Raw genomic sequence first — 16,862 nt, 5'->3', positions numbered from 1 at the left:
TATTTGAACACCCTCGAGACACTGACAGCACCCTCTTGCCTCAGCCAATGAAATATAATTAAGAGGATAAGGAATTGATCCTTGATTGTGTGCCCCATTAATATGTATTAATGAGGCCAGTGTATTAAAGTTTGTTTTTTTTATTTTTTTTATTTTTTATCAAGGGCTGCTAATGAGTTTTACAAAGATCAATATCTTTAAAGCCAGGGCTTTAAGGCCAAATGTATGAGGGCAGTACATTCAAGGCTTCTGTAAACAAAAAGCTCAGCAGTGACTTGTTAAGCGCTCATGTGGAGTGCAGTCGGATAAATCCATGCATTTATGCACACGGCGCCTTCATGCTGCATAATGCCAAACAGCAAATAATGTGTTTGTGCTTCCAGAGCATTGATTGTTGATTAAAGTAATCATTTAACACTTTAATAATTAGAATATTTTGCTTCAGATTAGAAACCCACTTCAGGGCTGGTGAAGAGTGCGAGCAGAGCGCGGGGCGTTATTATTCTGCGGTCTGTCTCACAGCTCTCTAGTGGTCTATTATTTCTGATGAGCCGACACGTTCATTAGAACAGGAAACCGTAGATGAGGCTAAAGTAAAACATCACACCGCTTAATTGGTGGGATAATGAAAATAAATGATAAAACTCTGGTTCTTCAGGGCTATGAGGCCCTTTTTCATCTTTTACCTTTTAATTTGACTCCCTGCATCTACTTACGTTGGCTGTTTCATCGATCAATTACCAGGAGGACCATGAAAGGGAAGGATTACAAGTTGGGTGAATATTGGAGTATAAATCTTGAATTAACTTTTAATTCCTCGTGAAGGGCATTTCTTTTTCTCCGCTGAAATGTTCTCTCGCTGGCGTTGATCTCGAGATACAAAGAGCATATCGCACTATAATGTGTTGTTTATGCAAATGTATGCCTTGCTCATATTTTCCACACAGAATGTGCGAGGACACACGTTCATATCCTCGTCTGCGGCTCTATATGTGCAAACGCCTCATCGTGTCTGTTCCTGTGTTTGAGCCAGGCCCCCCCAGCCCCCCAGACTCGGTGACGGTGGAGGAGGTGACAGACAGCACAGCTCAGCTGGCGTGGAGCCCCGGCAGAGACAACGGCAGCCCCATCACCAATTACCTCATCCAGACTAGAACTCCCTTCACCGTGGGCTGGCAGAGGGTTAACACAGGTACGCAGCAGCGCTTCCAGAGGAATTTTCGTCTTCTAGCACATCTTCAGAAAAATTCACAGATCCCCACAGGCAAATTCTGTTATTTCTTCTCCCTGTTTGGCGGCGGGGTCAGTGTGTAGGGTCAGCTACACTAAGAGGGCTCGGGAGATGGTGGGGATTCGGGGTCTTACTCCAGAGACCTGGAGGTCACAGTTGCTGCTTTTTATATTATTTCATCTGAACCACTGTAATGTATACACTCGCCTCAGTCAAAGCCAGTGTCCCTTTTTATCTGCTTAGGTCAGGTCCATTTTGGTTCTTGTTCGTGCAGAGATTCAAAGTATACATTCTAGATGTCTTTGGACAAATGTAGGTGCCAAAAAGGGAATGCAATATAGTCATTTTTTACAGGTAAAGCTTGTAATAATATCTATAAATCTGCCAGAGTTAGCCCAAAGGCTAATTTGTAGAATGTATCATTTTAGACATACACAGAAGTGTGCATTATAATACAAAACAATGCAGTTAGTTAGTCCAAAGTAAATTAAAGGAAAACATTGAGTCATCTACAAACCTTCCATAGTGAAGATTGTTCTATATTTGTGTTAGATGCCTATGTTTGATAGTGAAAGGTTAGCTTTAAATGATGAATCCAAACATAGACCATCAATCTTCCAGCTAACTCCATAGCCGTTTAATGTGTTATAGTTCTTTTTTGTTGTTGTTGTTTTGCTGCTGTTTTGGTTCACATTAGTGACGGTTGCGGTTTTAACAGTCAAACCTTTCAGCAGAAAAAAATCTAAAGGCAGATTGGACAGCACCAGTATTTTTCACTAGAAGATCAAAGCTAGTATGTGGTGAACATACTGGAACATTTAGCATCTAAAGCGTCGGATGTTTCCATCAGGAATTAGCAGAGAGCCAAACCAAAAGGAGAAAAAACATTGGGCATGTGTTGCTGTGTGTCTGTTGGATGTTTGCAACTGTTGGTGAGTAGTTGCCTGTATAAATATAAAGATGACTGGAAATATAGTGTTGTCTACAACACTGCTGACCCAAGAAGCAAACAAATTAAAGCAGGTTTCAAGTTGTCTTTGCAGACTGCAGCACTCACAGCTTTACAATCTCATCTGACCTTAACTTATCTTATCTCTGCCCTGAGCATTTCATCCATCCTTCGTGTTTAGCGGCAACAGCTTCGACAAGTCAAGACCAAAGCACACATTCCACACTTTAATTACAACCCGCTCTTTTCTACCTGTTTAATTGCTTTTCTGCCTTTACTTTTCACGCCTCTGCGTTGGTGGGAGCCAAGGCCGGAGGCATTATGCTTTCAGCTTGTCCATCCGTCCATCTGTCCCACTCTCCTCGAGGGAATTTCTTCAAATTTGCCACAAACAATCACTTGAATTTTAAAGATGAGCTGATTAGAATTTTCAAAGGTCACTGCGGCCCCACAAAGCAGGGTTTTGGTGAAGAATTTGCACATTAATAACGGTGCAATTTCACACAAATTACCACAACGTGGCAATATTTCATAGCCAAAAGGGTCGAAGGCCAAGTCGAGATAGACGTAGATGTAAACTGTAACTTAACTGGTTGGCAGAAGTGTTTAACTACAAAGGGATTATTCTTTATTCTTTCTCTTTTTTCCTCTGTTTTCTTACATACTTATCGTACATTTGTCTTTTGTATTTTTTCTAGTCCCCGAGATAATCGATGGAAACACGCTGACAGCCACGGTGGTTGACCTCAACGCCTGGGTCGAGTACGAGTTTCGGGTGTTGGCCAAAAACAGCGTTGGCGTTGGAGAACCCAGTCCTGTATCCGTCAAGACCAGGACGGAAGATGCGGGTACAGTACATTTCCTTTTAGCTTTTCATATTCGTCTTTTTTTAAAAGTGCTTTTATGAGGAGGTGTGAACAAGGTCGGCGTTTTGTAGTTCCAGATGCGGCACCAGGTGATGTGGGTGGAGGAGGTGGGAGCAGATCTGAACTGGTCATCACGTGGGAGGTAAGTCATCAGTCTTATGTTCTAGTATGTTATTCAAAGTGCCTGCAGTCAGTCTTTTTTATCCTTCACTAGAGGTACTTAGTATTTGTCGCTAAATCAAAGCCGCCGCTCCGCTTGACTCATGGGTCATAAATTTGCGCTGCAGTCGTGGTAATTTCCGAGTTAAAGGGTCCGCATGTAAGGCAGCAGCAATGTATACAACAGAACACTGAATCTGACAGTTATTGTCATTTAGGAGGCTTAGATATGTGATGAATTACTGTTGTTCTGCCATATTTAGGATGCTCACATCTACAAGTAAAGTAAAGCAGTCGGGTAGCTGGAAAAATAATGTCAACACAGAAGAAGTCATTAGTTGCTAAGCTGTCTCATTGTTTGAGTTTTCTCATTTCATTAAATGCGGAATAACTTCTCATTTTAAAAGCTGCACGGGTATTTTGTAATGAATGTGGATTTTTTTCCTTTTTAAATGCCATTTTACTGCTCATTTCATTTCATCAGGTGGGTCACGAAAGCAATTTGTGGGTCATGCTTTTCTTTTGGCACCGTGTGAGCCGTGGCGGTGATTGTGGGAGCCCGGCGGTGGCGTGAACGTGAGTGGTTTGTATATGTTTTAATATCACTATAGTTTTGTGTTTCACTCTCAGCCTGTTCCCGAAGAACTGCAGAATGGTGAGAGCTTTGGTTACATCATTGCTTTCCGGGCCTTCGGAGAGGTTAGCTGGACCCACGTGGCCACCTCCGCCCCCGGCGCATCTCGATACGTGTACCGCAACGACAGCATCGCGCCCTTTTCCCCGTTTCATGTCAAGGTTGGCACTTACAACAGCAAAGGACAGGGTCCCTTCAGCCCGGTGATCACCATCTACTCTGCAGAGATAGGTAAAGGAATGAATGCATGGTGGCTTAGCCGAGCTCCAGAAGCTTTTACTGTTTTGGAAGAGGACAAAGATCATGAAAGTGGTTTTATTGTATCTGCTGTATTGGACTGAGCTCAACAAAGAGACTTGCAGGAAAATAAATCTGCAAATCTTTAAACAAAAAAAAACAAAGGGAAAATATATGAGGGAGACAACTGCAACACATTTATGTAAGAATAGGCTGCTTGCCTCCAAATATCACCACTGCTTTGAATGGCTCTGCCAAAGTAAAAACCGCTTGGCATTTAGATCTATGCTCCCTCTCATCCTGCTGAGAGGGGGGTCAGTGTGTAGAGCGGCGTTTGTCTATTTACCGGCTGCACCTGTGTGTGATGATTAAGCTAAGCAGAGATCAACAAGAAAGCTGCACAGTTATAAATGTAAAAAATTGAAGAGATTTGTTCTGCTTTTCTGTGTGCTGTTGGAAGACAGCAGCGGCGCTCAGTCTCCTGTTGTCTGTTTTCAGAGCCAAGTGGGATGCCAGCGGGAGTTTGGGCCAGAAGTGTCTCAGCCTCTGAGATTGAGGTGAATTGGCAGGCTCTCTCCTTCACCCCTGAAAGGGTTCTGGGCTATGAGGTACATTTTTACTCTTTTAAATGGAAACAGAAATCGCACACAACACAATTCAAATGCTTGTCATCACCCCCGGCGCACCTCAAAGCCATCACTTCCCAACTCGGTGTCGCCATGGAAATGGCTATTTCAGTTGGGCGACTGTTACAGCCAAAATTATACAGTTCTTTGTAGCAACACGGCAGGAAAACATGTCAGAGCGTTTTCAAGAGAACAAAAGAAAATTGCCTGTCCGCATGCCTTTTCATGTTGCTGTCATTTGCGGGATATCATGATACCGAGCTTCATGATAGCAGCACTATACCAGACCTCGTGTCAGAATACGGAGAAATGCCATCAGACCACATCAGAAATAGCACAAACTGGAGAAATGTAGAACGCAGCAGCTCTCTGGGAATTGATCTGCAGTCTCGTCATTGTTCTCCAAATAAAATCGGAATATTAAGCTGTTTTTTAAATTTTTAAACCCAGAACAGTTGATTGCATTCTGTCTTACCTTCAAAATCTGGGACAGCCTGATTGCCTTGTCTGCATGCTTCTGACTGAATAATCAGGCTGATCAAAGGGCTTTAATGTAAGATGTTTTTCTTAGTCTTTTGCTCAATAAAACCAAAGTTGCTGTAGTATTTCCGTTCGGGAGAGCAAGCTTTGTGCCGTTTCACATCTTAGCTGTGATGTCGACATCAGCAAGCACTAAATAATGATGACAGATCAGTAAATAAAGCAGGATGGATGTCATTTGTAATGAATTATTGTCATGCTAATGAGTAGGAGTGATAACAGCAAAACAGTCGCTTATTTATTTGATTAATAACTTCGCTTGGCTCTCGATACTAAGTGTATCTCTTTAAAAGTAGATTTTAATCAGTCACACTTTCATTAGTGGGAAAATAAATATTTCATACAATATTACACAACACTGATGTATTGTAGCAATGAAACAATTAGACAATAAATCCATTAGTTGAGCTGTAAAAAAAAAAAAAAGGCTGATTGCTAATTTTGATAATTGATTAATTAATTCAGTCAATAAGCAAAAAATGCTTCCTCAGTCTGAGCTTCTCACCTGTGAGGATTTACTGCCTTTGTGTTTTGAAGTGCTGTTTGGACAGAATAAGAACTCTGATGGTGTTACCCTGGGCAGGACGTTATTTATTGCTTTTGACATTTTGTTAATTAACCCACTGAACCCCGAGCAGTTTCTGGGAGGTTTCTTTTTTGGCCCCTGTCGCATTTTTACTCGCTTTGGGCTCATTTTTCACTGCAGTATAAAGTCCTGCACCTCTAAGGAAACAGAACAAGCATGGATACGAGTGGAGAGAGCTCAGGAATGTCTCGTGTGCAGTTCGACATACTTATAATGCCATGCAAAGAGAAAAGAATGAAGTTGAATTTATTGAATTATTTATTTTTACTAAACTTGAATGCATCCTAGAATCCACATTTACAACAAGTGCTGCAGGTGTCACCAATACTGAGGGGTAAAAAGGTGACTGCATACCACAGATGTTTTACTGCTAATATTTTTAAACATCTGTTCCAGTTGAATAGTCCCTGAATTTTTGTGACTTGACTGTTGGTCACAGTTGAGACAACGGCAGCTTCAAAGTTGCAACAGAGAGTGCAATTTTTTTTAGTTTTTTATAGACTCTGGCTAGAACAAACGGTTCTTTTTTGTCAATTTTTTAAATCAGACATGTACGATAACATGATTTTGATCAAATATCAGAATTTTAAGCTGGAATTTGGTTATTTTTCCCGATGGATCGTCATGTCACAGATGGTCAGTTCAAGGACTGTCACAAAGGTTAGAATCCAACTTTTTTTTCAGTTTTCACAGGTTCTGACTCTGACTAATGTTGGTATTTTTTTAAAGCTATATGCTTTTCAAACCCTCTTGGAGGTTTTTTTTGGGGGGAGGGGGTTCAGTGGGTTCAATGAATAATTGGAGATTAATTAATAGTGGGAAATATGTGACAATAAGGATTTATTTCTGCCCTAAATTATTGGCCCATTCTTCAGCTGGTGTCTGATCAATACTGAAACAGTATTGGCCTTGTGCAAATCCTTTATTTATGGCCTGTAAAAGTACATAAATAAAGGATTTGTAATGTCAGATCAAATCTCTAGCTGGGAGGATGAAAGAAAACTATGATCTCTCTTAAGAGGATACACCCAGAGGCGATCATTTAAAAAACACCACATTTCTCTCAAGACATCAAAAAAAGCTACACATACAGTTTTGTGCTACACTGATGTACACATTTTCCTCCAGTCCAAAGCCGTATGTCATGATATATCCCAAAATGACAAGCTGCTCCGTCTCCAATAGGTTGTTTACTGGGAGGACGACACTAAGCCGGAGACCATGGGGAAGGTTAGAGTACCTTGGAACCAAACCTCGGTCACGGTGAGCGGCTTGGCAGGAAACACGCAGTATTTCCTAACAGTCAGCGCCTTCAACACGGCGGGAACCGGGCCGTTCCTGCCTGCAATCAATGTCACCACAAAAAAGCCACGTAAGTCGGAGCACGGCGTAGCGCTGCTTAGGCTTTAAATCAGTAAGCGAGCTGATTATCAACCACAGAGGGAAAATAAGAAGGTTCAAGAGAAGTTCATTCTATATTGATACTGTACGTGTCGAGGCATATTTGCATGTTCAAATCACACAAGTCAGATGCTAGACACAATATTATTCTTGGAAGTAGCCTTATCTCATTAGAGGAATATGATAATTCTGGTATACTGTTGAGACAGCATTATGCTTCAGTGCTGACATATAGAAGTGAATTATTTTTTACATCATGCAGCGCCGTCCCAGCCGCCGCTGAATGTCGAATGGACCCTAATTGGCTCTCACCTGTCTCTTTACTGGGAACCCGTGGTGGCAACGGAATCCGAGTCCGAAGTTACAGGCTATCAAGTGAGTTTTTTTCTTGCTCTGTATGCTTCACGGTAACATGTTTATTCCTTTATTATGTATCGGACTGAGCGAAGGGCCGGACCTTACCTCTAAACCTGTCAGGCTTGTAAAATACATATTTACAATGTGTCAGCCACCTTGTTTCTCTCCTCCCATTTAGCTGTCATACACGAGACAGAGACACAAAGAGGTAAACACGCTCACAACGGCCAATTCGACGGCCGAGCTGACCCTCCCCGAGGATGACGACGACTACATCATCCGCATCCAGACGCTGAGTGAAGGAGGCCTGGGCCCGGCCTCGGAGCCCATACGGATCCACCAACAAAGTGAGCTCAGTGTTGATATTCTTCTGAGTTCTCTGGTGATTAAAAATAGAAAAATCCAAGGAACAACCTGAGTTTGTTTTGCTCTTGAGAAGTGCTGACGTCCCCCCCCCCCCCCCTTATAAATCCACTGGGACCACCTTCTGTCAGAAAGTCTATTTTTTGTTATTTACCTACTTTTGTAAATGAAGTCACTTAACACTTTTTAAATCTGACAGGGACATTTTGTCCTCCATTGACTTACCATTACTCATGTCCCCAGCCACCCCCATTGGGCTCTTCTGGGCTTACATTTTGCTGAAATATGCAGCGCAATCCATCTCTGTCGCAGACTCACTCTTTACTAGATGCCATTACTGTCCTGCGGGACTCCAGGGGATGCTCTCTTCTTCTGCTCTAAATGCTACTTTGCATTGTTGAAGTTCTGTGTCGAATCCCTGAAAACAGCAGTTGAGAGAGCTAGAATTCCACATCGGCTTTTCAATTTCACTTGAAAAAATGTGCTGCTTTTTCCCAGAGATTCTGTGCATACCTGAAAGTAAAAGATGTGGGCAAAACACATCAGCAGGCGAAGTGGAACATTTTAAATTACGCTGTTGGAAAACCGGGCAAACAGCGGCCAAACAAAAAAAAATTAAGATAAAATATTAGAATTTAACTAAGATGAAATAGCAATGCAATTCCATGTTTTGCTATTTTACAGGCTTTTCTTAAATGATTACAATCAACCACCTTCAATAAAGTCGTGCTTAAGATCGTTTTATTTTGAAAGACAACTATTGATTGACACCACTATTGATTCCAAAACCCTTTTGTTTGATTTATTCAGATGAAAATGTACAATTATACAGGCATAATTCTGCAGAGCCCCACTGGAGGAATTGAAATATTAAAAAATGGCCTTTATCCTGGCTTTCGGCTCCCAGCAATAAATAAATACCTGAAGTAAATGTCAAGGGGATAAGGTCCAAAAATAAAAGCAGCCACCAAAGCACAGTGAGCTCCACTGTGGTGACAATACAAGACCCCCAGGGCTGCCTTTTATAGCTACGACAATTAAACCCATTTACCTCCCAGAAACTCTCTTGGACTCTTAAAAAAGTGCATTATGTTGGATGCAATGAAAAAACTTTGCTTGATTTGTTCCCATAATTACAAAGATTTAATGTAAAAATAGACATAAAGATAAAACTAGTATGATTTAATTTAAATTTATGAGGAAATAAACGATGTGAATAAACATTTGTAAATGTTATGTATGCTTAATCACTGATAATGATTATCATTTTGCATAAATACGTACGGAATTTACATTTTTTTACTGTTTAAATGAAGACATATTTGCCATTATTAGCATAACACTGGAAATAAATGCCAGCTTATTAATTTACACATATTTTCTGTTACTTTAAAGACTTTTCTAATACTTCTGTAAAGTTTTAGAATTATTTATTGTAAAATGTGGATATTTATATTTATTTTACAGTGCCAAATAAGAGCTAACTGCGTCATAAATTGACCCCAGAATTACAAAGGTTGAAAGTAAACAAAAGGAATAAACTTATATATACAGGGGTACATCTTTAATCCAACAATAATCATCGTTTTACATACATTTCTGTGGAATTTCTGTTTTTTACTTAACAAATAACATATTCAATTATTCTGTAAATAAAAATATTTCAGACAATTATTATTCATTTACAGATAATATCTGTAATTATAAAGACTTTTCTAGAAAGAGCACTTTATTGCACTGTTTTTATTTTACTCTTGCAATGTATACTTATATAGCTTTTCTTTTACTGCTGCTCTTCCTTTATTATTAGCTACCTTTTTTTTAAAGTAGCTTTGAGAAATGCACAAGGAATTCCAGTGCACCTGTACTGTAATGTACCTGTACAAATGGCTTTAAATTTTGTATTATGTTTTATGTTATTATAGTTTTAATACTACTGTAACATTTTTGAATTATTTTCTGTAGAATTTTTTTTACAGTCTTGACAAACTAGCAGTGAGAGCAAACTGCATCAGTTTTCTTGTTTCCATTCTACATTTTTTTTAAGTTACAAGCGCAGTCATAATCCAGGACATAATTGAGTTTTTACTACATTTTAAGTACCACTGTGAAACATCAGAATGCATATTTCTAAAAGCTAAGGATCTTGTTTTCTCACTGTAATCAGTTTTTGGTTGTATATGTAGCCAAAATAGCCGAGAGCTCACATTTAAGATGATAAATGACTACATCAGATGGAAGATATCCGATCACGGTTTTCCTGTTTTTCCAGGTATGAGCGCTCGCGGCTCCGGATCCAGGAGTCTGGACGCCTCCCCCCTCCCCCTGCTCCTCGCCATCGCAATATCTACATTCAGGTCAACGTTGTGACACGATGACAGACTCTGCTCTGTTTTTCATCAGTCAGTCTCGGTATTTTTTTCTTTAATTTGTGAAAGTGGCCAAGTTTTCTTCTCTCTTTTTTCTGGAGATGACCACATATTATTTTAGTGTTATTTTGCAAGTACGGAAGCAGCGCCAGAGTGGAGCGGTGTGCTGTCAGACTCTTAATCAACACTAAAAGCTTGCTTTTTAATTCTTTTTTTTTTTTAACAACATGGGTCTGTTTTGACTTTTTTTTTTTTTTTTTTTTTGCCTGGTTGGGAACAATGCTCCATTTCAACTCTTCTTTTGACTCTAGAATGATACAGATGCCTTACTTCCATTCATGTGCCAAAGTAGTTTCAGCCTTCTTGTTGTTGCTGTGATAGCTACACGCTTTCCTCGACATTTTACTCCTCACAGTTTCTTCTTCTTAAGGTGTCAGCGCACCTTGCACAGGGCCCTGATGAAATGTTTAATTTTATATTGCAGAGTTTTCCGTTTTCCTCGTCACAAGCAAAATCGAGAGTAGGAACATTTCCATTCACCCGTGCCCGTGCCTTTGGAGATTCTTGTAACGGCGTCGCTTATAGACACTAGTCAGTGATACTTAGTGTTTTAGAACATACTGCAGCCATTTTTTATCTTTACGTGCTCCATTAAAAGTTGGTTGTGTCCCAGGTGAAAGTCATAAAACACCTCATAGTGTCCGTGTTGGCCGTTTGCCTTTTATCATTTGATTGTGGAGAGCTGAATGTACCATGAAGGCTCCTAAAGGGTTTAAATGTCTCAGACTAGTTATTGTAATAGGCTGCTGATTGATGGATTAGACTTCACTCTGCATTCACACAAACTCCGACGGCCTGTACACAGCAGAAGCATCAGAGGTGTGCAACAAGCAGCGATTTCCTTTTTATTTCCCCAACATTAACGCTGAACTAATCCATCAACGGAAAGTCATCGACAGCAATTATTTGGGTCATTTGTCAAGGAACCAATGCCAAATATTCACTGGCTCCAGCTTCCAAAATGTCGGAATTTGTTGCTTCTCTGCATTTTCAGTTTAACACTCTGAGTCCCAAACATCTGTTGTTTTTGCTCATATTACACTCGGGCTCATTTTTTACAGCAGTATAAAGTCCTGCATCTCAATTAAAACAGCACAAATATGACTAGAAGTAGAGAGAACTCAAAAATGATTTTCGTGCAACATGACGGTTATTATGCCATGATCATAAAAGACGAAAAAAATAACAAAAAAAGAATTCTTTAATTAGTAATCTTTCAGAAATGTACAACATTTTCTCAACTACTCCCTGGTGTTAACCAATAATCTACAACATGGTGACTCCACATACTATAGATATTTAATTACCTGCATTTTTAATTAATTTCTTTACTTCCTGTGTATACACAGCAGGTCAATCCTAGCCTAGCCGCGCTAGACAACCCACGGCAACGAATTTAATTCTCTGCCAGGGTGGGTCTAGTTACCCTCCATAAGGCTCGAGGCTGGATTCTCCTAAAACTGGCCGGACCAATCACCATGAAGTGTAACTTCATGGTGATTCGTCCGTCATGGTGAAGCGTAACTAAGTGACAACAGAGGTGTGACGATTCTGGCAGAAACAACCGGCGCATAATAAACAGTTATCTTTCGATAGGTAGAGGTATCTTTCGAATATACCAGTTGGCTCCGCTGGTTGGGAAGCTAATGGGACTTAGCCACAATCCGGCGCTCTAGGAACTACGTCAGCCTATTCGTTGCGCTGATTGGTTGTATACCTACCCAATTGCTGCAGAGTGATTTGATAGACAACCTTTTAGCCCGCCTCCCTCCCTGTCGAGCGGTCCTAGACCCTTGTGCCTTCAGAACATGGGTCTAGTGCGGCTAGGCTAGGTCAGTCCAGGTTCAGCCAAAAAATCTCTGAATTTTTCTCACATGGCTGTTGATTGCAGCTGAATCATTTGTGCTGATGAGTGAAGACTTTTTCATTTTTGTCCAGAATCCAATTCTTCCAAATGGTTCATGTTTGGCTAATTTTGAAATGAGAAATTTAGTATAAGGTAATTTTTGACGAAATATCTATATTTAAAGGTTACATTTGGTTCATTTGTTTCGAGAAAAGTTGAAAGAAAATGAAGAATTCTACAAATCTTTTTGTTTGTGTAGTTTGTGGTTCTGATAAATGGTGTAATTTTGGCAGTTTAATGTTTTTTTAATCCTAACAGTGGATTTTGGGGCTCAGAGGGTTCGAGTCAAACAAAAATTCATCCATTACAGTCCATTTGCCTCCAGTTTGCTTTTTGAAATCAAAATAAGACCATCAGTCCGTCAGTTACTTACATATAATTTCATATCTCCTTTTCCTGTTTTTTGAGTATTGTCATGAAATACGCAGTCATTATTATATCTTCGACTTCCTGCTGCTTGCGTTGCTAGGTAACGTGTAGCAAAGCACCAAACAGCCGAACACAGGGAGGGATGTGTTTCACAAATCTGAGTTTCTAACCCGGTTACGGACCTTTTACAGCGAAACTAAATGTTTTTCAGTCTAACTATGAGGCTATAGGAGAGTTTAATTCTAAAATCCTACTAATTCGATGCCTTCTCGCAGAGTTAAAAGAGAATACTGATGCCGCTCCACCATCAGCGTGTTAACTGTGGAGCTGGGAGTCGATGTGCAAAATCAGCAGGGGGTGGGGAGAAGCTGCGAGCTCGGCTGTGTCCAAAATTCACACTTACACCTACGAGCACCTCTGAAACTCACTTAGTATCTTGTTTGCATACTTCATCAGAGGTGCTTGTCAGACGGTAAAACCCCCACACCTGTCCAGCGCCAGTGGAAGAGGGGGCTGCTCCCGCGAGTATCACTCTTCTGACAATCCAGCATTCACTTCACACCCACTTCACACCGCGATTCTCCAGGCATGTGGAGGTGAAGCTGTTCTGGTTTTATTTGTTACACGCGTATTTGTGTTTACAACTCAAATGCCTCCATTGAAAGACTGAACATATGTGCCGTTTTACCCGTACCGAGCTGCATTTCACCCCTTTTACCTTCTCACTTCTCAATATTTTTGCCTTCTAACGTGGTTGAACATGTCGTACAGTGTGTTGTTTTTTTTTTTTTGGCTCCATTTTTTCTGGCTCCATAGTTAAAACACAGTTGAGGGTGGTATTGATTCTCTTAAATAATTATGAGCAACAAAGCAAGCAAATTAGCTTTCCAGCTTCTAATTATAATGAATATTTCAGTAACTTTCAACACATAAAGGAGCATAGAAATAAGAAATGGTGAAATGATCTCCACTTCTGTTGTTAAGGCTGAACGCTTCAGAAAGATCTAGTAAGTGAAGTTTAAGTTGAGCTTATTCTGTTAATCCAGTTTCAGACAAATGTGCTCATTTATAGGAACAAAGAACAAGTGTCTCCTAGCCAATCAGAATCCGGATATCTCAGTCCAGACAGGACAGTTAATGGAAAAATGTCAAATTCAATAACTTGTAGTATTTAGCCATCTGAAAACTTCACCCTGAGATCTGAGAGAGGTGCATTTTTCTACCCTTTTCTGCCATTTCAGAGACTGCTGCTATTATCTGAAATAAGTTTTAGTAAAAAAAAGTAAGCAAATGAGCTTCCCAGTTCAATTATTTCAGTTATTTTAACACATGAAGTAGCATAGTGCAAAGAAATGACAAAATAATCTCATCGGCTTGCAGGTCTTCAAACTTTAAAGTACTTTTTTTTAAAAATGTTGCTGATGAAGACTGTGAGTTGTGGTTGAAAGCTGCTTAAAAATCTGAAGAAGTGAAGTCTGAGTTAAGCTTTTTCTATCAAACCAGTTAAAAATGAAAGTGCTCATTTCTAATGAAGTATCTGGTTATCCTATAAAATGTCCAATTCCATAACTTTTTGTGTTAAGTGATCTGAAAACTTCACCCTCATCTCTGGAAAAAGTGCAAGTATGAGTAAAAAAAGCAAGAAAATAGACTTCCCAGCTACTAATTAGTATATTTTCAACACATAAAGGAACATAGTAACAAGAAACGGCAAACTAATCTCATCTGGTTTGCTGGTTTTGGAACCTTAAACTTCTTATTTTTTCGGTCCTCACTGATGTTGTTGGTAAAGACTAAGAGTTGTGGTTGAAAGCTCCAGAAAAAAATCAAGAAAGTGGAGTTTCAGTGAAGCTTATTCTGTCAAACCAGTTAGAAATGTAGGCGCTCAATTATATAACAAAGAACAAGTGTCTAGTTGTTCTAAAGGACACCTGCTAGCCAATCAGAATCCACAATTCTCAGTCTCCATTGCACAGTTTATGATGAAATAATAACTTTCTTGGAGTAAAGTGATCTGAAAACTTCACCCTGATGTCTGGGAAATGTGCAAGTATGCCTAATAAAAGCAAGCAAATAGGCTTCCAGCCACTAATTAGAATATTTTCAACACATGAAGTAACGTAGTAACAACAAACGGCTTTCCAGCTACTAATTCAAATAATTATTTAAGTTATTTTCAACTCATCCATTATCTCAAGTGAAGACCTGTTTAGCTTTTTTCTGAACTTTCAACTGCATTATTTTGCTATTTTTCTACCCCTGCTGTTAAGACTGCTGGTTACGGTAAAACGCTGTAGAGTTTGAGTGAAGCCTATTTTGTCGAAACAATGTAAAGACAGATGTGCTCGTTTGTAAGAACAAAAAGCATGAGTCTGGTTATCCTGCTTTGTTGCTAGACACAAAAGGACACCTGCTAGCCAATCAGAATCCAGAATTATCAGCCTATATGGTGCGGTATATGGTAAAATGGCAACTTTTTTATGTTAAGTGAGCCGAAAACTTCACCCTGAGCTCTGGGAAATGTGCATTTTCCACCGTTTTCTGACGTTTCAGAGGCTTAAGAGAGATTAATGGGAAATACAACCCACTGATTCATTGCTAGTGAAAATATTCATTAGTTGCACCCCTCGTCTACATCCATCTGGGCAACTCATAGCAAGTGCCAGTTAGCGCGCATCATCAGCCATCGCAGTTGGGACGAGAGGTTTAAAATGCTGCCAATTGTGCCAGTCTGATAATTGAAATCTAGCCACCAGCTTAGATATTATTTGGCTAAATGTACGGTCAGCTGTGTTAATATTTCGTGGATCTGTCCTTACTCGTCGGTCGTATTGAGCTTTTTTGAACGTGGTATGTGTCGTCACTGTTTACTTTAATGTATTTTCAGCGGAACCCCCCCCCCCCCCCCCAAACCCCCACCCCACCCCACCCCGCCCCACTCTGCTCAGGTATTCAGACCTGCTTCGCTCCTCTGTCGTTCAGCTGCTGGAAAAATGGCAGAAGCAGACGGATCAGAAATGTGTCAGCGCGGGCCACAAGGGTCTATTTAACAGTCTGACTTGATGAATGGAAAGCCTGATATGTGCCGTGATTTAGCAGACATTAAAACATCTTAATAAATTAGAGCAGGCCTGAGGGGTTTCAGTGGGGAAAAGGGCATCAGGAGTAATGGCACTAATGACACCATCACAAGACTAATAGATCAGGATTTAGGGAAAACTAAATCAGGACAATCCCATCAAGATGACACCAGGAAGGGTGTGTGCGAGAGTGTGTGGATTGTGTATAGTTATTACCTGAGCCCACGGTGTCACGGACGAGTGTTTTCAAGTAGACCACACTACATCGTGCTATGAAAATAGTTGAAACTCATTTCTTGTGCTTAACCGTGGTTCAAGGATTTGGGCAACTGCAGTGTTGAGTACTTGCAAATAGAATAACACGAGGCCGATGTGGGAGGTCGAATAGAACACGTTTGACCCGGGGAGAAGTTGAAATGTCTGTTTTTCCTGACAAATTGTCAGAGCAAACGAACGGGTGAAAAAAATTCAAGAAGCCAAGGCCACGTCGGGTGCACCTCGGCTCGTATTAAACGGCAAGATGAGTGTCGATAACTACCCGAGAGCTGTCTTCAAATCCCCCCTTCTGTTGTTTTCGTGGCTTTACGTGTGGTTAATCTGTATACATTCTTTTGTCACAGAATGTCATTGTTAAGCTATCAAGATGTTTACACGAGGAAGCGCATCTTTCTGACTGATTTTATTGATCACATGAACTGAAAAAAGACAAGCACGGTTCATGGACTTGTGTCTTGGGTACATAGAAGCATTGCCAACCTCTTTGTTTTGTAACGTATCGGTACTGTGGAGATGTTTTTTGGTTTTGACTTCAGTTTTTTTCCTTCTCTTTTTTAATGTTTGATATGGTTCCCGATTGCTTTTATTTTTCTCCTTCCAAAAATTCTGCACAAAGGTCAAGTGTTGTTGTTTTGGAAAATAGCAATGAGGAGCAAGTGTTTTTGCTAATTGAAAAGCCAGTGCACTGAGATCTCTCTTGCCTTCATGCAGTGTGCTGACTGTACATACTGTATGTATTTTTGTTGTGATCTGAAGCAACAGCCGCCCACCCCCACCCCCCAACTGGGAGACCAAACTGTGGTGTCCTACTTCCAATTGTAATTCTCAGTCAAACCCGGAATCTGAAAAATAC

The 16,862-nt window shown here is 40.3% G+C and overlaps 1 protein-coding gene across 2 annotated transcripts in view; it reads left to right on the top strand.

Annotated features, from left to right (window-relative positions):
• cntn3a.2 (contactin 3a, tandem duplicate 2) overlaps positions 1–14,866 on the top strand; it is a 39,383-nt gene extending 24,517 nt beyond the window's left edge. For both annotated transcript variants that reach the window (XM_051949526.1, XM_022206616.2), the window contains exons 15-23: positions 1,034–1,192; positions 2,879–3,028; positions 3,118–3,188; positions 3,836–4,070; positions 4,575–4,684; positions 7,014–7,200; positions 7,492–7,604; positions 7,765–7,933; positions 10,222–14,866. In XM_051949526.1, the coding sequence (XP_051805486.1) occupies positions 1,034–1,192; positions 2,879–3,028; positions 3,118–3,188; positions 3,836–4,070; positions 4,575–4,684; positions 7,014–7,200; positions 7,492–7,604; positions 7,765–7,933; positions 10,222–10,319 (1,292 nt within the window). In that variant the 3' untranslated portion in view covers positions 10,320–14,866. The remainder of the gene's footprint in view (positions 1–1,033; positions 1,193–2,878; positions 3,029–3,117; positions 3,189–3,835; positions 4,071–4,574; positions 4,685–7,013; positions 7,201–7,491; positions 7,605–7,764; positions 7,934–10,221) is intronic.
• The last annotated feature ends 1,996 nt before the right edge of the window (positions 14,867–16,862 follow it).

The sequence above is a fragment of the Acanthochromis polyacanthus genome, chromosome 6 (assembly GCF_021347895.1).
Source record: "Acanthochromis polyacanthus isolate Apoly-LR-REF ecotype Palm Island chromosome 6, KAUST_Apoly_ChrSc, whole genome shotgun sequence".
NCBI lineage: Eukaryota > Metazoa > Chordata > Actinopteri > Pomacentridae > Acanthochromis > Acanthochromis polyacanthus.
This window is presented reverse-complemented; position numbering and strand designations above follow the sequence as displayed.